Source organism: Agelaius phoeniceus, chromosome 26 (genome assembly GCF_051311805.1).
Source record: "Agelaius phoeniceus isolate bAgePho1 chromosome 26, bAgePho1.hap1, whole genome shotgun sequence".
NCBI classification, from domain to species: domain Eukaryota; kingdom Metazoa; phylum Chordata; class Aves; order Passeriformes; family Icteridae; genus Agelaius; species Agelaius phoeniceus.
In genome coordinates, this window is record NC_135290.1 from 1,661,993 (window position 1) to 1,682,418 (window position 20,426).

At 54.5% G+C, this 20,426-nt stretch overlaps 2 protein-coding genes across 8 annotated transcripts in view; one reads left to right on the forward strand and one right to left on the reverse strand.

Annotated features, from left to right (window-relative positions):
• The first annotated feature begins 5,840 nt into the window (after positions 1-5,840).
• On the forward strand, positions 5,841-10,232 carry CYB561 (cytochrome b561). Its single transcript, XM_054649649.2, has 7 exons — positions 5,841-5,983; positions 7,165-7,357; positions 8,016-8,223; positions 8,406-8,504; positions 8,933-9,036; positions 9,115-9,272; positions 9,403-10,232. Exons 3-7 carry the CDS (start codon positions 8,022-8,024, stop codon positions 9,599-9,601), a joined length of 762 nt encoding a protein of 253 aa, XP_054505624.2. The 5' UTR covers positions 5,841-5,983; positions 7,165-7,357; positions 8,016-8,021; the 3' UTR covers positions 9,602-10,232.
• A 403-nt stretch (positions 10,233-10,635) lies between these two features.
• Positions 10,636-20,426, reverse strand: part of TANC2 (tetratricopeptide repeat, ankyrin repeat and coiled-coil containing 2) — a 146,665-nt gene continuing 136,874 nt past the window's right edge. For all 7 annotated transcript variants that reach the window (XM_077190752.1, XM_077190750.1, XM_077190751.1 and 4 more), the window contains 2 exons: positions 19,391-19,491; positions 10,636-18,255 (listed from right to left, as the gene is read on the reverse strand). In XM_077190752.1, coding sequence (XP_077046867.1) covers positions 16,254-18,255; positions 19,391-19,491 — 2,103 coding nt within the window. In that variant the 3' untranslated portion in view covers positions 10,636-16,253. The remainder of the gene's footprint in view (positions 18,256-19,390; positions 19,492-20,426) is intronic.

Genomic DNA, 20,426 nt, shown 5'->3' on the forward strand with positions numbered 1-20,426 from the left:
GCATTGCCATCATCACTCTGTGGAGACTTTTCCTCCCCCTCCCTGGGGCACGTGTGGCAGGACACGTGTGCGATGGCCGCGGCGTCACCGCAGCGCATCGGCGGTGACACCGCGGCCGTGCCTCACACGTGAAGGAGCATGACTTGCTCTCAGCATTTTGGGTCAGACCTGCAAAATCTCCCTGCCCACAGTCGGCAGTGCTGGTGCAGCCCAGAATTCCCAAAAGAAATAAATAAGGGGTTTTGCTGGTAAATGTTTCTTAGGGGGGCTACAAGGTGTCCATGATGGTGGTGTGATGGGAGATGGTAAGCAGGAGCAAGAATTTGGGGATGGCCCTGGTGCTGGCTGGGAAGATTTGGTGATTTATGTGGGTATATCCCAGCCCTAAGGCCTCTGGCTGGGGATGCTCAAAATTATCTTCCCCTTCTTTTATAATAAACCACATTTTTGGTTTCTCCATCCCACCATCTCTTAAAGGGTTCAAGGTTGCTCCATAACTTCTGTCTGATCCATCTCTCTAAAGAACCAAGGAGCTTCTGGAGGTGAGAGAAAGGATTCCCTTCTGCAGAGAAATCATTCCTTCCTTATTTAGACCCAAAAGGAGCTTTTTTTAGCCCAGAGTGCAGTGCTGCGTGCCACTTTTCCTGGTGGCTGTGCTTTCATGGGCATGACAACTCCTGCACCTGTTGGTACAAACCACTGCATTGAGAATTTTTCCTCCCTCTCCAGACCCTGAGTTTAGAGGTGGCTGCTTTATTTACTGATGAATTCAATCAATTATCATAGCGTATAATTTGCTAAGCTGCTTTCCCAGCTGTGGTGATGCTGTCATGAGGGAGAGGGGAAAAAACACCTCTCCAGTCCAAATTTTTCATCTAAACAAATGGGGTTTTTTTCCCCTCAGCCTTCCAAAAAAAAAAAAAAAATAAAAAGAAATGCCCAAAGCAATCAGGCTTTTTACCATTTATTTCAGACCTCTGATTGCCAAGACAATTTTTAGCTATTCTAGTGAATGTTGAGGCTGCTGGAGCCCCTCGATGTCACCTGGATTTGGGGACTGTAATGGCAAGAGGACACAGAAGTCCTTGCTCCTGCTGTCTGAGTGCAAAAGGTCTCTGCTGAGCAGTTTTGGCATCACTGTGAGGCTGTTTCCAGCTTTTCCCTGGATTTAAGGTGTGTTGAAAGCCTGGCATGTCCCCTCTGAGCGGGGATGGGGGGCAATGAGCTGTGGGGGAGCTCACCCTGGCCCCACGACATCAAGTGTTGCTTCATCACTCAACCTGCCGACTCAGTAGAATGCAGCAGAAAGCTCCTTATCGTCACAGTTTCCACCCCACCCCATACAAACTCCTTCTAGCACATACCTGCCCTAGGACAAGGGTCTATTGTCCCAGGGAGACCGGACCTGGCGCAGGTGTGGGGACACATGTGACCCAGGCTGGCTGCACAGGGCAGCCTGAGAGGGACCATGTGTTTTCCCCAGCTGGGCAGCTCGGTGGGGCTGGAGCTGAGTGGGACAGGGACAGATATGGGGTTTTCACCATCAGATCTCCTCAGCCTCATTCCCAGACTGGGACCGGTGCCAGCAGCTCAGGGATGTGCCCATTGCAAAGAGAGTCCTGAGGATGTGCTGTGACACTGCAAGGCCCTGAGTATGCAGTGTGCTGAAGGCACTGGTGGACTCAGGGCTGCTAAATGATTCCCATGTTTTGGAAGGGTCCTAAATAAATAAAAGACCCCTGTAGCCCAGCCCTTGGGGAACCCCCAGACACAGTGCAGGATATGTGCACAGTGCCAGGCACACAGTCAGGAACATCACAGGGCAAGAAGTAAAAACTTGGTGAGAAATCATTGCTAGTTCTTCATTCTTCATCCTTCATCTGTCCTCATTCCTCCCTCCTTCCTCCACTTAAATTTCTCATCTTTCATCTCTCATCCTTCATTCTTTGTCCTTCATCATTCATCCCTCATCCTTCATCACTCCATCCCCCATCTTTGCCACTCAGCAGAGCTGGGCAAGATACAGGGTGAGCAAAGAGGCCAACATGTTCCCCTCTGCACCTATCAACCCAATAAAACACGGCAAAGTCCATTATTACCCCCCCACCTTTAATAAATGAAAACAATCCCAGCCCCGAGGCGAGCGAGCGTGACTGTTCCTGCAGCATTAATCATCCTCTGGGAGCCCAGCACGGGTTATCGACGCTGTTTATCCAAGCTGCTATTAAAAAATGGCCATAAACTTGCCTTCAGCCTCCCCTGAAGGAGATGAAGCGTCTGCAGGGGCTGCGCTGGGCTGATTGTATCGCCCACCCCACGCAGCAAAGTTGTGTTCCTGGGGAGGAGGAGGACAGGGTGGCTTAATTGCTGCCAGGAGGAGAACCAGAGTCTTTTCCAGCTGATTTGCAGCCTGGGAAGGATCCAGGTTCTTGAGGAAGCTTTGTCCCAGCTGGGAATTACCTGTTTTTCAGCCCTCACAGCTTCCCAGGGAGCTGGAGATCAGCCCTTTTGATGTTACCCAGTGCTTAATCCCAAGCCACCCTCTTGGCAGCCACTGAACCTTCCAACAGGACTGTTATTTTTTCTCTTATGTTTAGTGAAAAACGGTGAATTTAGCCCCAGGTTTGGGGTTTCACATGGAACAGCAGCTTGAGGTTGTTTCAGGCTGCACCTCAGCTCCTCCAAGGCAGCTGGGCTCTTGAATCGCAGTCCTCAGGGGAGGCATCTTGCAAATTAGCATTTCTTAGCAATAAGAATTTGATTTAGGAAGGAGAAGAAAGAAACCAACCAAAAGAAGTTAGATCAGCAAAATGGTAATTTAATAATCTGTAGCGGAGAGAGGGAAGATGCCCATGCCAAGGTGGGAGGCACAGTTGGGCAAGGACAAGAACTGCTGGTTTTTCCATGAATTATCAGTTGATGATGCTCTTATTGATCCCTGGATTCTTGGCATCCCAGGACCAACCTGGAACAGATTCCAGCTCAGCCAACAGCTGGAGAGCTGGGGCAGCATCTCCAGAGCCACTTCAGCTCACTGATCTGAAGGAATCTGTGGCAATCCCAAGCACACCTGAGTATGCTTGAACACCTCTAAGCATCCCTGAACACCCCCCAAGCATCCCTGAGGAGCCTTGAACATCCCTGAGGAGCCTTGGGCAGCCCTGAGCAGCCCAAGAGCTCTCAAGCATCCCCTCAACCTGCAGGTCCATGCCAGGACAGCCAGCACAGGTTCTGGTCCCTAGGTGACACATCCCCATGCCAGCAGTGCCGCAAGGATTTCATTACCTCCAGCCTGGGGAAAGCTCAAGCAGATTTAATAAAGCCATTATGCCCCTGGCAATGCCTTTAATTAAAGAGCTCATTATAAATGGCTGCTGCTCCCTGGTAAGAGGAACTCAGCAGTGAAGCAGCTCATTTGTCCCTGGGTTGGCTGCCACCATGGCCCCTCAGCAAACACTGCCATTGTTCCTGCTGTATGGATGGGACAAGATCCACCTCCATTTAATCCTGAAGGCTTAAGGTCTGTTCTCTTTCCTTGTCTGCTGGAAGTTGAGATAGTTCAGCTGGACACATGTTTATAAACATTTCTAAACCTATTTGGTATTGGGTTACACAGTGCTGCTCTCATCAGGGCAAAACTTTATGTCCTGCCAAGTATCCTAAAGGATGAATCCCCAAATCTCATCCCCTTTGTGGATTTTCCAAGGGTCTCAGCTGGGCTGTGGTGGGGGGAGTCCTCCCTCTGCTCTGCCCAGCCCATCCCAGCCATGGCACAGCCCGGTGGCTGAAGGTTTTCAGTTTATGGTGGTTTTTATGGCTTTAGCAGATGACTCTGCCATAAACCATTTTCCAAGCAGAGATAAAGCCCCAGTGGAGGCTGGATGGTAGCAGTGACTCCTGTGGCACTGCCATACCCCCTATCTTGTGCCTCACCTCCCTCTGCTCCCAGGGGTGGTGGCTCTGGGACTCTGCCCCGGACTTTGCTGCTGCTGTGTCAGGTCTCCATCAGGGTCTGGGGCTGCAGTGGGGTTTCAGTTCTGCTGAATCATCACCATGGGTGGTGGTGGGTCCCCATCTCCTGGGGTTTGTGTCCCCCAGCACAAGTCCCTGCTGGGCAGGGAGAAGGGAATGGGGATGCTGGTGGGGGTCTCAGCTGGGACTTGGGGTGCCTTTGCTCAGGGTTTTTGTGTGGGTGACAGCAGACTCCAAGGGCTGGGGGAGCAGCCCTGCACCCCAGCAGAGGCTGTTACACCCGATCCTCTGCACCACGGGAGCCCCAGGTGCCACCAGCCGCTCCAAGTGCCAGGATGCTCCAAGCTCCCGTGGGTGGTCGAGGGCAGAGGGGGCTGCAAACCCCAACGTGAGTGAGGGTGTGCTGGTTCCCTGGGCTGCTCTGGCTCTGGGGGTCCCTCTGGGGGTCCAGCCTTAAGGCTGCTGCCGTTCCTACCCGCTCCGTGCCTGCTGCCTGTCCCCTGCGGGTGATCCAGAGCCGAGGATGCTCCAGATCTCTGGGCGCTCCCTCCCTCCGTCCCTCCCCTCTCTCCCCAGGCCGCTGCGCGCCGCGGGCTCCTGGTGACATCTAGCGGTGTCACACACAGGGACAGGCACAGGGACAGACACAGGGACACGGACACACAGACACAGCGAGGGGGGTGGTCCGGGAGTGCTGCTCGCCCCGGTGCTGCACCAGCGGGGGCTCTGCCCGCACTCGGCCAGGAAAAGCTGAAATGGGGACTCCTCTCCTCTCCGCCCAGTTCCCTTGTTTCCCCTCATGTCGGGCCTCCAGGCTCTTTCTCCCTCAGGGATTTTCCGCAGGCAGTGCAGGATGTGCCCGGTGTGCTGGGAGGGCTGGCGGTGAGGCAGACGGAGGTCGGGGGGTGATGTCTGCCATTCCCCTGTGCCATTCCCCTGTGCCATTTCCCTGTGCCATTCCCCTCTGCCCTTCCCCTGTGCCATTCCCCTGTGCCATTCCCCTCTGCCATTCCCCTCTGCCCTTCCCCTGTGCCATTCCCCTCTGCCCTTCCCCTGTGCCATTCCCCTCTGCCCTTCCCCTGTGCCATTCCCCTTTGCCATTCCCCTTTGCCATTCCCCTGTGCCATTTCCCTGTGCCATTCCCCTCTGCCATTCCCCTGTGCCATTCCCCTGTGCCATTCCCCTCTGCCCTTCCCCTGTGCCATTCCCCTGTGCCATTCCCCTCTGCCCTTCCCCTCTGCCATTCCCCTGTGCCATTCCCCTCTGCCATTCCCCTGTGCCATTCCCCTGTGCCATTCCCCTGTGCCCTTCCCCTCTGCCATTCCCCTGTGCCATTCCCCTGTGCCATTCCCCTGTGCCCTTCCCCTCTGCCATTCCCCTGTGCCATTCCCCTCTGCCCTTCCCCTCTGCCCTTCCCCTCTGCCATTCCCCTCTGCCCTTCCCCTCTGCCATTCCCCTCTGCCATTCCCCTGTGCCATTCCCCTCTGCCATTTCCCAACCCACCAGCCCAGCCAAGGGGCTCTGGTTCCCAGGATGTCACTCTAGGGCTGCTGGTGGGTGCAGGGATGAGCCAGCAAGGCCCGAACACAAATTAAATGGTGGCAAACGCCCTGTGCAGGGGCCAGTCCTTGGCCTAGTGCAGGGGCCTTGGGCCGGGCCGGTAGGGCCTGGTGCTCCTGGCCTGTTTGGGGTGTCATAGGGCGCAGGTGGGGGCTCAGGGGGTGCCTGGAACAGTGTGAGGGTGTGGGGGTGTCACGCACACTGTTAGTGAGCCATCTCCTCAGGGACTGTCCCCAGAACACACACCCTCTGCTCGGTGGTGATCCCCCCGCTGTCACTTTTGTGGCCCCCCTGCCTCTGCTCCTCACAGCCTCCCCCTGCAGCCACGCTGGGGTGCAGCTCCCCCTCGCTTTGTCATCGCTGCGTTGCCGTGCCAACGCCGTGGCCCTGTCCCTGCTCAGACACTGTCACCGCAGGGCCCGGCACAGGCAGCATCAGCCGGCACCCACAGGTAGGGTGGGGAACACGGGGGAGCCGTGTGGGGATCGGCCTTCAGCCCGTGTGGGGATCTGCCTTCAGCCCCTGTGGGGATCTGCCTTCAGCCCGTGTGGGGATCGGCCTTCAGCCCCCGTGGGGATCTGCCTTCAGCCCCTGTGGGGATCTGCCTTCAGCCCCTATGGGGATCTGCCTTCAGCCCCTGTGGGGATCTGCCTTCAGCCCCTGTGGGGATCTGCCTTCAGCCCCTGTGGGGATCGGCCTTCAGCCCGTGTGGGGATCTGCCTTCAGCCCGTGTGGGGATCTGCCTTCAGCCCCTGTGGGGATCTGCCTTCAGCCCCTCCAATTTGTCACTCAGACCCTCCTCAGCTATGAACCAGAGAGAATCCCCTCCCCTGCATGAGCGTGTAGCCCCCATCGGGAGCAGAGACAGTCCCTGAGCCCCCCTGGCATTTTGGAGAGTCCCAGCCAGAGGCCACCGTGAGGTGAGGGGGGCCAGGCTGAAGGTGTATCCTCCCCCCAGGGCATGTGGGTTAACCGGATTAACCAGAGAAAACACCCTGCCAAATGTGAGGAGCACTGGATTTGCCCTGGGAAGGGGGAACTGTGGATGTGCTTGGGGGTGCAGGGGAGACAGAGGCTGGGAGGGGAGCAGCAGGTCCTGGAAGGGGTCCAGTCACCTCCAGTTCTCCCAGCACTCAGTGGTGGCTAATGGGCAACTCAGAATATCCCACTGCCACAGGCATGCCCTGTGTCCTGCTGCCAGGCCCTGTGGCTGGGGGTGCTCCTTGCCTGTCCCTCCATCCTCAGTGCTGTTGGGAACTGTGTTTGCCCTGTGTGACTGCCAGCAGGGCCAGATGTTTGCATCTGGTGGGAAGGCAGGACAGGGCTACATGGGTCCCCATCTGCCACCCCCAGATGTGTCAGCAGCCCCTGGGTGTGATGAGAGTTTGGGGGAGGCTGTTGTGATATCCCAGTGCCTCTCATTGTCCCCCCTCCCAGCCTGGTCCCCCTGCCCATCCCACAGAGCACCCCATGGCCCCAGGCAGTGAGGCTGGACACAGGCGGTTTTTGCAGTGCAACTTAATGGGATAAACCAATTCCCTTAACCCACTTATCTGGCTGATCCAATAAAGGTGGCTGGGAATAAAGTGTGTGCGTGGTCTTAATGCATTCCCCCTCTCCACGCTCCCCCAGTCCTGGCAGCATCGTGGGTCCGTCTGCCACAGCTGGCAGAGGGCTCCTCCCCAGAGGCAGTGCAGAGGGGCCAGGGCAGAGGGGACGGTGGACCTGCTGGCTCCAGGTGCCAGGGAAGAGGAGGAGTGGCTGTGGCAGTGGTGGAGGTGGCTCCGGTCCATTGAGGGATAACCCAGCACCAAGCATAGAGCAGGTGAGCTGTGGGGTGCATGGGAAGGGTCTCTGGTGTAGCTGTGGTTGGGTGACACCATGTGTGTGTGTCCCCCCAGACACACTCAGCACAGATGTTCAGTCAGCCCCATGTCCCCAAGGGCCATTGCTCTTACCATGGAGGGGGTGCCTTGCTTATCCCTGCATTTCCTTCCCCTCAGGGTTTGGGGGTTGTTGAGGGGGTCTGGGAGCGGATGAAGGTGGGACATGGGATGGGCATGGAGTGGGAGGAATGGGGATGGAGGGACAGTGTTGGAGGGATGGGGATGAAAAGGATGGAGGCAGGGACAGGCACAGAAGGACAAGGATGGAGGGGTGTGGATGGAGGGGCGGTTGTTGCAGGAGGGCTGGGGCAGGAGGAATGAGGCAGGCAGGGCTTAGGCAGGGGCAGGAGGGTTGGGAAGAAGGGCAGGAGCAGGCAGGAGGTGCAGGAGCGCGGGGCTGGGTGTGCCGTGGCGGCTGGGAGCCACCTCCAGGTGCGGGTGACGCAGCGGGACCAGGAAGCTCCGGCTCCGTGGCAGGTGAGGGTGGAGCAGAGGCGACGGACGCTGCTCGGGGCCGGAGCTTAGCCCAGGTTCGGCCAGCCGGGACCTGCCTGGGGCCACTGTGGCTTCGCTGCCCCCTCCTCTCTGTCCCCGCAGGCTGCCATGGATGGGGCCCCGCCGCCCCCCAGCCCCAGCGGGCTCTCGGCATACGTGGCCGTGTCGCAGCTGCTGGGCCTGACCCTCCTGGGCACCACAGGTGCCTGGCTGGGCCGCTACCGGGGCGGCGTGGCCTGGCACAGCCCCCTGCAGTTCAACGCCCACCCCCTGTGCATGGTGCTGGGCATGGTGTTCCTCCAAGGTGACGGTGAGCAGAACGGGGGGATGGACGCGTGCCCTGTCCCAGCTGCAGCCTCCAAAGCCTGCAGCTGTAGTCAGGCAGGGAATGAAGGGGACAAAGTGGTGACAAAAGACACGGGGAAGGCGCACCAGCATCCCCGGGCAGTGCTGGGTGAGCCCTGTGGATGCTCAGGTACCCTCTCTGTGCAGCTCTCCTGGTGTACCGGGTGTTCAGGCACGAAGCCAAGCGCTCCACCAAGGCACTGCACGCGTTGCTCCACGGCCTGGCCCTGGTCATCGCCCTCGTGGGTGAGTGCTGGGCTGGGATGGGAGGGGTGGACTGGGCAGGGTCAGCCCTGCTGGTGGTGCTGGGATGGGAAGGGTGGATTGGGCAGGATCAGCCCTGCTGATGGTGCTGGGCTGGGATGGGAGGGGTGGATTGGGCAGGATCAGCCCTGCTGGTGGTGCTGGGATGGGATGGGAGGGGTGGACTGGGCATGGTCAGCCCTGCTGGTGGTGCTGGGATGGGATGGGAGGGGTGGATTGGGCAGGGTCAGCCCTGCTGGTGGTGCTGGGCTGGGATGGGAGGGGTGGATTGGGCAGGGTCAGCCCTGCTGGTGGTGCTGAGCTGGGAGTGGCAGACTGGGCAGGGTCAGCCCTGCTGGTGATGCTGGGATGGGATGGGAAGGGTGGACTGGGCAGGGTCAGCCCTGCTGGTGATGGGCTCTTCTCCACAGGCATCATCGCTGTCTTCGAGTCCCACCGGGCTAAGGGCATCCCTGACATGTACAGCCTGCACTCCTGGTGTGGGATGGCCACCTTCGTGCTCTACCTCCTGCAGGTAAGGGGTGGGAAGCCCCTGGCCCCCCTGGCAGGGAAGAGGCTCTGCAGCACCTGTGACATCCCTGTGTCCCAACAGTGGTTCCTGGGCTGTGGCTTCTTTCTGTTCCCCGGTGCCTCCTTCTCGCTGAGAGGCTGGTACAAGCCCCAGCACGTCTTCTTTGGCATCACCCTCTTCATCCTCTCCATCACCTCCTGCTTGTTGGGCATTACTGAGATGCTCCTCTTCAACATCAGGTGGGTGACCTTTCCCATGGTATGTGTCTGAAGGATGAGGATGGGGATGAGGATGAAGAGGGGGTCCAACCCACGATAGAGATAGGTCACCCATCCCTTAAGGCTTGGGCATCCCTCTCTATGCTTGCAGTGATTCCTACAGCCACTTTGTGCCTGAGGGCATCCTGGCCAATACCCTGGGGGTGCTGCTGGTGGCCTTTGGGCTGGTGGTGGGCTACGTGCTGACACGGGAGGAGTGGAAGCGCCCACCACTGGCAGAGGAGCTGGCCCTGTCCATGGACTTCAAGACCCTGACAGAGGGAGAGAGCCCTGGTGGTGGCAGCCAGTGACATCTGCAGCTCCTGGTCTCCAGCATGGGCTCCTTGTGATGTCTGAAACGTTCCTGTGCCCCCTGTCTCTGGTGGTTTGCATCTCTGCCCAGCCCAGGGTGACGAGGACAGCTGGGGAAGGACATGCTTGGTGCAATGCTGCCCATTGGACTCAGCTTGGCTTGGCCTTAATCATCCTAAGCTCTGCCCTGTCCAGGCCCTGGTGACCCCGAACCCATCCCACCCCTGTGGGAATGGCAGTGCCGTGGGCAGGGGCTGGCAGGGGCACAGGAGAGGGATCTCTGGGCTCTTCCTCTTCCCTGCTCTGGGGATGGAGTGGGAGCAGAGATTTCTGCATTGTGGGCCGAAGCCTGTAGGCTGTTCCCAGTGCTGGGGGGCAGAGGGGATGTTTGCCAGCACTGGGATGTCTCACTCACTGGCAGAGGGGATGTTTGCCAGCACTGGGATGTCTCACTCACTGGCAGCCCCTCTCCCTCAGCACGGGGGGACGCTCCCCAGAAGGGCTCCCTGGGGCTTTGGAGTGACCCTGTGCCTGTGCAGGCTCAGCAGCTTCGTGTCTGAAGTGTTTTCTCCCCACGCATGATGTGTTTGTTCAGTGGATGCTCCTGACCTAATAAATGTTTGCAGCTAACCCTGTCCTCCTGACTCTGCCCCCTCAGAGCAGTTTTGGGGTATCCTCGAGTTCGCACATGCCGAGGGCAGCTGGGAAGGAGCTGCCCGAGGGGCTGGGGAGGGTGGGTGGACATTAGGGGTGGGATTGTCAGTGGTAGCTGTGAGGGACCCCATGGGCCCATCTCCAGGGTCTGGCCATGCACTGGGTGTTGCAATTATTATCCATTATATTATTATATGCCTTTTTTGGCGGCAGCAGTGGCGCTGCCTCTGTCACCTCCCGCTCCTGGTGGTTCCCAGGTCTCTGTCCCCACCCCCATGCAGTGACTGTGAGACCCAACCCACCAACATTTCCAAACCAAGAAGCATCAGAACACTCCTTCACTGACCCCAGTGTGGGAAAAACAGCAGCCCAGACACCATTTCCAAGTGTTAACCATTTATAAATAGGTACATTTTTTCATACATACAGTTTTCATTGTACAGATTACAATCTGTATACATTGGGGGGGGGGGAATGCATTCTTTTGAACTTTTCACATCTATCTCACAGCTCACATGTACAGACAAGAAAACTCTGCTCAAGCAAATACAGCAAAGGAAAAAATATGTTTTCTTCTTTCCTTAGAGATGAGAGGCGAAGGCCTCTGCTGTTGGCAGGGGCTGCTCTTCCCACTGCACAATATCACAACTGTGTGGTGTTCAATATATCAGAGAGAACAGAACATGCATTGGATAATATACTGTACAGAGAGAAAGTCCTTTACATCTGAATTATAGAAAAGCTAAAGGAAAATTTAAGTGTCTTAAAGATCTTCCCAGCAAGTGTCTCAGAGGATGGCGACCAGGCAGTTGTACAAAGCACAAGGCAGGTGTAGTGGACGTGTTTGTACCCAACTCAGATCCTCTCGGATGTGAAGACAGAAAGGAGATGGAACGCTGAATGCAACACTATGGCAAAGAAAAGGCTGGACAGGGATGAGCCCGGCAGTACTGGCAGAGTCCACACGAGTCTCTGGCTTATCAGTGTAGCAACACAATGGACTTTATGTAGCACACAGTGCTGCTCTCAGTGGCTGGCTGAGCAGTGCACAGCGAGGCAAACCTGTGGGGACCCAGCTCTATGGGCACGAGGCTTTCCCACCTACCCATTCCCACCCTGACTTGCCTCCCCACCGCCGTCCCTGGACAGCATCACCCAAAGGGACAAAGTCTTTTAGCAAAGCAGCCCTCTGTTTTCACAACCACAGGATGTGATCCCATCAGATGGGACCTGGCTGCTGACTCCCCAGTACCGTGACAGCTAGAAAAGGAGCAGGAGGAAGGACACAGCTGGTGGGTTGGGTGTCTGTTGGCTTTCCCCGTGACGGCCGCGCTCACTGTGACCTCTTGGGTCGGTCTGTACCAGTTTGGTGAGATCCAGCTGTAGAGTCAAGAGTTGGACACGAATGCATCTTGCTAAAGAATTGAGCCCTTAGTGGTTTATATTAGAAAAAAGAGTTTGATTGAATGAAAATCCAGCAATTATTCACATAAAGCTGAAAAAAACGCAGATTCACTTTCAACCATTGTGCTTTGTGTCCAACACACCCTCCACCAGCCTGCCAAGCGCAGCCGGCATGGGGTGAAGGCTTTGATTTGCAGAGGTCCCAGCAGGTACAGCAGCTCTTTCCCTAAGCCCTTGGGTAAAGGCTGATAAACCAGTAGAAGAGTTACCTTGAATTCCCAAGAGTACAGCAAAGTACAACCACCAAGGAGCTCGCGGCAGCGCTCTATGGGCCCCCGCGGGCGAGGAAGGCGGAGGACGAGCAGGCACGCTGGCTTGCTTGGTTCTCTAGATAAGGCAGAGCTGGCACTTCGGTTTTAGCTAGACTTCTCCTGGGTAACCCTGAATATACAGCAACCTTTGCAAAGGAGACTGAACTGCTCCCAGTTTACCACCCACCCTGGTTCCAGACCTAATCCCAGCACGACTCCGGTGTTCGGCATACGCACGCTCACACGTTCACACCAGCCACACGGCTTTCTTCACAGCCAGGTTAAAGAAAAATAACCAAAAAGTTCAGTGCTCAAACAGACTGAGCTGGGCACTGGTGCCACAGCAGACAGACAGATGGACAGACACACATTTCAGATTGTTGGAACCATCACAGTCCTCCCAACCAGTGACACAGAGAAGGCAGCTCAGGCTGTACCTCCTTCAGAGACGGATCTCAAAGGATCTTTGTAAAACCCCCTTTTTCCTAAGCACTTTGATGCCCACTCAAGACTATGTCCAAAGCCCTCTGATGCCACTCCCAGCCTGGCTGGTGGGACCCTGCAGAGCCCCCACCATGTGGGTGTCCACTCCCCTGGGACCACAGCATCCTCCAGACCTGGGAGAAAAGCAAGAGCCAATGAACCCTCAATGAGGGATGGGGCAGAGAGCCACACCCGATGCTGGGAGAGAAGATTCCAGCTCTGTGGCAGCACACCTGGGTCTCAGAGCAGCCACAGGTGAGGATGAGAGACACCTGGTGGGAAGTTTGGCTAAAGAAAGGGGTCAGCTTCAGCATCACTTTTGGCACTGCCTTCTGCACGTACCCCAAGAATGAAAACTGGAGTTTCAATGTCATCAAGAACCTGCTTTTCTTGGTGGACCCAAAATCCTGCTTGCTCAAAGGTGGGGCTTGCCAGTGGTACCACTGCAGTCAGGAGGGCATGAAGGCACCAGCTGGCAGCATTGACCTGCATCTTAATTACTCAAAAAGTAATTAAATACATAGCACAGACATATAGGACAGCTCAATGTCTGAAACTGAGCGTGATCTTGTCAGACCCAGATCTAAGAGTAGAGGATGAAGGGCCCTCAGGGTGAGATCTGACCTTGTGCTCCCCCAAGCACAATAGGGCCATGCCAGCACAACACAGAATGACCTCTGCTTCTCCTAATGCAAAGACCAAATCATGACTTTGAAGACGTAGGGGACTGAGCAAGAACAGCTCTTCCAGGAAAAAATGTGCTTCTTACCCACCTGGTGACCACAGCAGCCATCCTGCCTCAACTGTCCCTAAGAGAATTGCCAGGGAAGTGCTTTAAAACCACTGCAAATAATTTTGTATTCAAAAATTACTCAATCTGTTGATGCTTATATACAGGAGTCAGTTCTTGTGCTATAAATGTTATGATTCATTGCTTCGTTTCTTTTCTCTTCTTTTTTTTTGAAAAATACACTAAGAGACATGAGCTGTTTTGCTATTTTTCTAATGAAGACACTACTCACACTTAAATATCCAGTATTTATCATAGTAACAAATCCAAACAGTAAAGTGCACCCATTTACAGAGAGAACAGATGGAAAACCATTAGTGCAAGAATCCCGTGGAAAATGTAACACGTGGAATTGTGGAAAAACCTGCATGCTGCAGTGTTTCAAGCCTTCTTCAGCTTTGTGGTTGTGTTAAAAGCGTGAGCTGTTTTCTCTTACAACATCTTCAGAAACTGGGAAGTTACACACAGGAGTGCAGTGGGGGGATGCTCTGAAGACAGGACTGGGAGCACAAGGCAGCGAGTGGCGAAAGCAGAGCGTGGGCAGCTCTCCTGTCACTGCCCCTGCGCCACCCTGGGGCAGGGGAGAGGAGCACCTGCGGCCACGGCGTCTCCCTGGGCCGGATAGCACAGGGACAGGGCCCCACTGGGTCACCTCTTCCTTTCAAAGAAGCAACTAAAGGTAGGAAGCCACTCACTCAGGCAGAAAGCTGGAGGATAGGAGGCACTAAGCAAAGTGACTGATGCTGCTCCAGACCCGGGATACGTCTCCCAGCTACGGGCATGTGGGATGCAGAGGAGAAATCAAGTTATTCCTTACAATACAGAGCATGTTATTTCAGAAATGAGAGGAATAAAGAAAACCATCACACCCCATTTGCAAGGAGAGAAACCATGCACAGACCTGGGTGTCCCCACATTGAAGGGGTCCCAGCCAGCCCCCATTTTACAGAGCCCTGGGATAAAGCAGAGTCAACACTGGGTTGCACCTCAAGGAAGAAAACACCAACCTCAATCCAAATACTGGCTTTGACAAAGACCAAATGGCCCCTGGGGCGCTCCAAAGCTGCCAAAACTCATGGAGGAACCCCCTCTTCCAAATGCTCACCATGTGTCTATGTAACACAAGCCTCCCCTGGCCCAAGGTGTGCAGGTCCCAGCTTGCTCTGAGCCAGTTAGGCAATGAAATAGCAATGAGATGTGCTGAGCCACACACAGGGAAAAAGAAATGCCCCATCAAAGCCAGGGTTTGCTTAAAGAGTTCCAGACCCTGTCCTGAGCTGGTGTGAAAGGGTGCAGCTGCAGTGATGTTGCTGGGATATGCTCACTCACACCAGCGGAGGCTGGAGCCCGTGATTTGGTTCAAGAAGTCTTGCAGTCAATTCTCAGTAGCCCTTTGGAGGTATCGCTCCCCTGCTCAGCACTGAATCGCTCCCCAGAGTTGATATGAGTGAGGTTTGGCATTGGGCAACAGGCACTAGTTTGCTTTAAAACAAGCTACAGCGTTATCACTCTCCCTCCCATCATCCCACCCTTCACCCTCAGAACAGAAAAGGCAGATTACAAACCCACCAGGAATAAAGGAATCGGTAAAGGAAGTTCTTCCCCCCACCTCAAAAGAAATTTTCAGCAACTAATTGAAAAAAATTTTTGAAAATCCTATAAAAAGGATTTTGGAACCGGCCCCTGCTTTTCGCGCTGTTTTGATGTGACTTGCATTTGATTACAAAACTGAAAATAATAGAAAAAACCCAACCTGAACTGGAAAATGTCCTGAAATAGATAACATAAATAAATTATAAATAGGTCTCTCTGAACTACAGCTTCTCAAAAAGCAACACATGGTCTCTGCCATGTACAGATATGGAACACGGTGTCCCTCGCCAGGATTTCAAGAACAGAGAATCTTAGAGGAGCGCAGCCCTTGCTACAGTCCCTGCTCCCTGGCAGGACTGAGCCAGAGGGAAGGGATGCTGCAGGCCTGGGACTGCAGAAGGACCCTTCCTCTTTCACCATGCCATGTTCTACATACTCATCATAAAAAAAAAAGTAAAAAAAAATCAAGAATTGCAATTTTCCTCTTTGAATACCATTTCCTAAGTCAGATTTTTGCTCTTCCTTGCAAGTAATACACCCCCCCCAGATGAAGTCCCCAACACTGACTTGCCCCGTGCAAATGCTGTGGGTGAGGTGAAATCTGCCAAGAGTGTGAAGAAGTTAATGCAACCCCAGTTCATGCACAAGAGGTTCCTGGCCAACTCCCTTGGCTGATTAAAACACATAACAAAGGGCCAACCTTACACCCTCAATGCTTGTAAAATGCCCCAGAGCAAAGAAATCAGTGTGAGGGCACCTGGTAGGTACTTGGAAAGCAGCAAAGTGCTGTGTGATCCCCACCCCTTCTGGCCAGTGGCAAGTTAAATAAGGAATGAAAGCACTGTAAGCCAGCAGAATCAGAATGGGTATTGTGGGTACTGTGCATAGCTACTGGTGTTAAATCACATCACTGAGGGTAATCTGCTCTTTGGGGCAAAGAGCCAAACAACCTGGCTGGCATGGGGACCTGTGGATGCAGCCTTGGGAAAGGCTCCTGTGGAATTCCCTAGGAATTCCCATCAGAGTTGAGTAAGAGATCACTGAGACAAAAGAAACCAATTTAAATCCAAGGCAATTGTCTCTTGAAAAAGAGCTGGTTACCTCCTGCTGCGTAGGGATATCTCTGGACCACCCCACACCATGGACTAAGATATCCTGGCTGGAACTTTGCTGGAATTGGGCAAATGATACTGGCTCGGCTGATGTTGGCTTCACAGTCAGCTGGGGAACAAAAGGGCTGGAGCACGTGCATGGCTGTCTGACCACCACATAAAGTACCGGAGAAACTTGATCATGTAGCTATCAAAGAGAAATAAAAATAATAATAGGAATAATAATAATTATAATAGTATGCATGGAAATCAAGCTTGGAAGTGTGTGCTGAAAACATGAGGGTCTCACTCCAACAAGTGTCTTTTACACATTAGACTCCACAAATGGTCTCTTTGGTTTGATTGGGGACGTCTGCCCTTGCCTGGAGTCCCTGGAGAGCTGCCTGTACAGGTTATCCTGGTAGGCCTGCGCCACGGGCAGCGTCCTTGCCACCTTGACGTCGGGGTATGAGGAGGCTTGGGTGACTCTCTCCAGGAGGTCTCCCCGGGACCCATTGGCCAGCATCCCATGGGGGCTGTAATAGTCTTCCTCTAGCAAATGGCCATTCTGTGCATTGTTGGTTTTGTTATAAAAGGCAATGTTGCTGATTGAAGAGGGTGGGCTAAAGGATTCCGGCTGGGGCAGATTGCCAGGAGACGTAGGACTAATGACAGTGTCCACTGAAGACACAGCCCAGGTCCGGTTCTGCTGATGGAGATGGGGGTACTGCTGAGTCCGAGCAGTTTTATCTATGATTCCCATGAACGGCGTGGTCCGGGAGCGGGCTGGCTCGCTGGGGTAGCCCCCCTGCGTGGGCGACACTGGAGACAGCTCATCACACGATCTGTCATAGGCTGGCTTGAGGGGAATCTCCATTTGCTGAATCGAGGCAGAGGGGCGAAAGTTGGGAGTCAGGTTGGAGGTGGAGGAGATGCTATTGCTGGAGGGGGAGAAGCGGAGGCCAACGCTCTGAGAGTGGAGTAGAGGCCTTGGAGTCGGTGGGTGAGGCTTGATTTCGCTGGGATTGACTGTGACGGGCCTTCTTATGAGGTGAGACACATCTGGAGAGCCCAGCTGGTTGGCGGGGAGGGAAGAACGCTCCAGGTCAAGCTTTGAGTGGCACACTGGATAGTAGGAGGCGGACTGGCTTCGCCCAATCTGAGGTGTCTGGCTGTATCTCATCCCCCCTCTGTAAGCTGAGGATGGCCTCTGTGGAAGGTCTTCTTTGGCCAGCCCTCCGTGCTGACAGATGGCTCCGGCGCTGAGGCTCGCCTGCACGTGCTGCACGGGCCTGCTGTCACCCACGATGCCCCCGATGGAGCCCTGGTAGACCAGGCGGCTCTGGCTGACCCCCATGTCCCCTGATGATGACTGGTACTTGCTGGCCATCGAGTGGGCAACCTGGCTGTAGGCACCAGTTGGGATGACAGTACTGGAATGGACGGCAGAGCTGGGCTGGTTGCTCCTCACGATCTGCGCCTTGGCTGGCTGCAGCCTCAGCCCCGGCTGCGGCACGGCCACGGGGAGCTGGGGCATCTGGAAGGATCTCTGCGTCATCTTGGACAGCGGGGACTTGGGCCTGCCGGGGAGCTGGGAGACGGCGCTGGGCTCCTGCTGGTAGCGCACCGGGGAGCCGGACTGGGAGCGGTAAACGCTCATGCTCTCCGCGGGGGGACTGGCGCGGTACTGGGGGCCTCTGCGCAGGGGAGACGGCGGCGGGCTCTGATACTCCTTCCCCTGGCTTCCCACAGGAGGGGGGCTGAAGCGGTAAGTGGAGCCCTGGTGAGCTGGGGACGTGTGTGGAGGACTGGGTCTGTAATGTGAGTTTTGGTGTGTTGGAGATAGAGCAGGAGATGTGGACTGGTACCCCTGCCTGGTTGGTGAACCCACGGAGCTGTTGGACCTGAAATCAAAGACCTGATGGGAGCCAAGAGGTGAGCCGGAAATATAGGCTGAGTCCCTGTGAGCTGGAGATGGGGGTGGGCTCTGGATGATGGGCAGCCCTTGGTTTGGCCTGGACTCTGTCTGTAAGCCAATGGAAATATTTTCTACATCCTGCTCGAGGTATTCCTCCTCAAAGATATCTTGCACAGAATACAGCTCTTCATGCTGGGCTTCAGGTTCTGGCTCCACTGGGAGTGGAGGTGATGGCTGCTGCTGCTGCTGCTGCTGCTGCTGTTGTTGCTGCTGCTGCTGTTGCTGCTGCTGCTGCTGCTGCACCTGCCTGCACTCCTCCTCCACCCGCATCAGCAGCCGCTGGATCTCACGGTTGTTTGGACACAGCTTGATGGCCTCGTTCAGGTCCTCCAGGGCTGCTGAAAACTGCCTGCTTGACAAAGGAACAGAAATGAGAACTGAAACTACTTTGGATTTGGATGGAGCTGTTTTCAGAAATTCCAGGGGAATAAAGCGGCTTGTGCCTGTTACTGAGGGAGAGAGCTGTGATTGCTACTCTTGCTGCACCTCTCACATGCTGCCTTATGGGCCTCCCTTGGATTTATGTTATCCAAACAGAGGGAAAATTCTGGAGAGAAGGGAACACAGCCCTTAGATGGCACAACCCAGACTAGCAAACCTGCCTGCCTCTGCAGCTTACATTAGGGGCTAATTAATTACTCCCCCTAGCATCAGCATGAGCTTCACCTCTGTTTTCGTGAAGGGAACACCAACACATTGATCACCACAAGCCCAGCTCACCGATGCTGTAAACAAGCTCTGACAGAGCTACAACCACTTACGCCAGCGAAAATTTAACTCCTGCCTGATGCCAAGACCACACAGCGTCAGGCCTGGCTCCAGAGCTCAGGGGCTCCCACAGGTCAGCGCTCTGGGCAAGGCTTGTCTCTCCAATTTTGCAGTGGATTTTGGCTAACTTCTTTGGAATGAAGCAATCATGCAATGTGCCAGAGGCTGTGAGCCCAGGGAAGCCTTTGTGAGGGAAAGGCCAGCCTAGGAGGTGTAACAGGGAGGTGGGGGTTTGGGAAGGGGGTTGTCATTTACAGGGACACTGTTCACTTTGGAGCAAAACTATGTGTTTGAGCATGACTGTGATCTAAGAAAACCCACCCAGATGGGGGAAAAGATCCCATCTGTGATCCTCCCAGCACCTCCCAACACTGGCTTAATCTTCTGAACAGGCCATGAGTCATATTCTGCTTTTAGTCCAAGCTGTGGTCAAACTAAAGTGTACTTAGAAAAAGAACACTCAACTTTGGTGCACAGGTCTCTAGTGCTGTAAGATGTCCAGACAAAGTTCTCCCAAAACACTTGGACTCAGAAACCACCAGATGAGGGAGGGCATTACTTTGGAGTTCAGGACGTTTGTGATCTCACTAATGAACGTTCCCTGGCCATTTCTTCCCGTGGGGGCAGTGCCTGGCTCTGCAGGGTGGGTGCCCACACTGAATGTGACAGGCTGGCAGAGACTGGCCCCTCACACCCTTCCCTCTGCTCCTCCTCACCTGCTGCTGCGTTTGGCCCTTGCTCTTGCATAGTAAGCTTCGTAAGATTTCGGCTTCAGCTCCAGTGCTTTAGTGGCAAATTCCTCCGCCATTCCAAAATCCTGTCATTTGAATAGGTGTGCAGGTAAGTAACTGAATAAATTCAGAAATAAAAAATACATACAGCATGGAAGAAAACAAACTTTGTATGGACTTTCTTTTTTGTATTGCATGGAAAACTTGATGGTTTTGGAATATTTTACATGCATTCAACATCATTTACAGACAGGGAGCTATGATGGCATTTCCAAAGACTCAGGTGTTGTTAACCCAAGTTGCTGTCATCACCCTCATTGTGTCCCCAACATGTGCATGTAAATCCCTCTCCAACAACCTACAGTCTTGAGGAAACATCTGGTCTTGCAGAGGCTGGAATTTTATCTCAAGAACGATTTTTTCCATAGTTGAAAGCAATAGGAAACCTTTCCCATGCCTTTCTGCTTCCCTGAACACACTGACATTCTCTGAGGGGCTGAAGAAAATTGCCTGTGAAGGACAGGGCTGCATTAGCTGCAAGCAGGACTTGCCTGGAAAAGGTCTCCTATCAATCCCACTGTTCCTCACTTCTCCATGACAGCTCACCTGGGAGGATAGTTTGGGAGCAGGGAGAGGGTGACAGTGTGGGATGGGAATGCTCTGGGTGCTTTCCAGGGGCACTACCAAGAGACCAGATTATCAGCTCTGGTTCAGACCCTGTCACCACCCTCCCTTGCCTTGTTCTGAATGCTTCATCTCCTGCTAAGCTCAGCACTTGTGAAAGAAAACTCCTCCTAGTGGGGAGGATTCCATTTCACAGCCAAACACTGCTTTGGATTGCTGCCCTGGGCTATGACCTGAGCAGCTCTGGGAGAAAGGACTGAATAGTGCTGCTCCTGATTTGTTCAAAAACTTGTGATGCCAACTCTTGCTATGGGCATGCCCTGCCTGGGGAACATTTTACTTCTCTTTGTACCTGCAGTAGCAGTTACTGTCCAACCAACTGAACTGGGAATGCAGT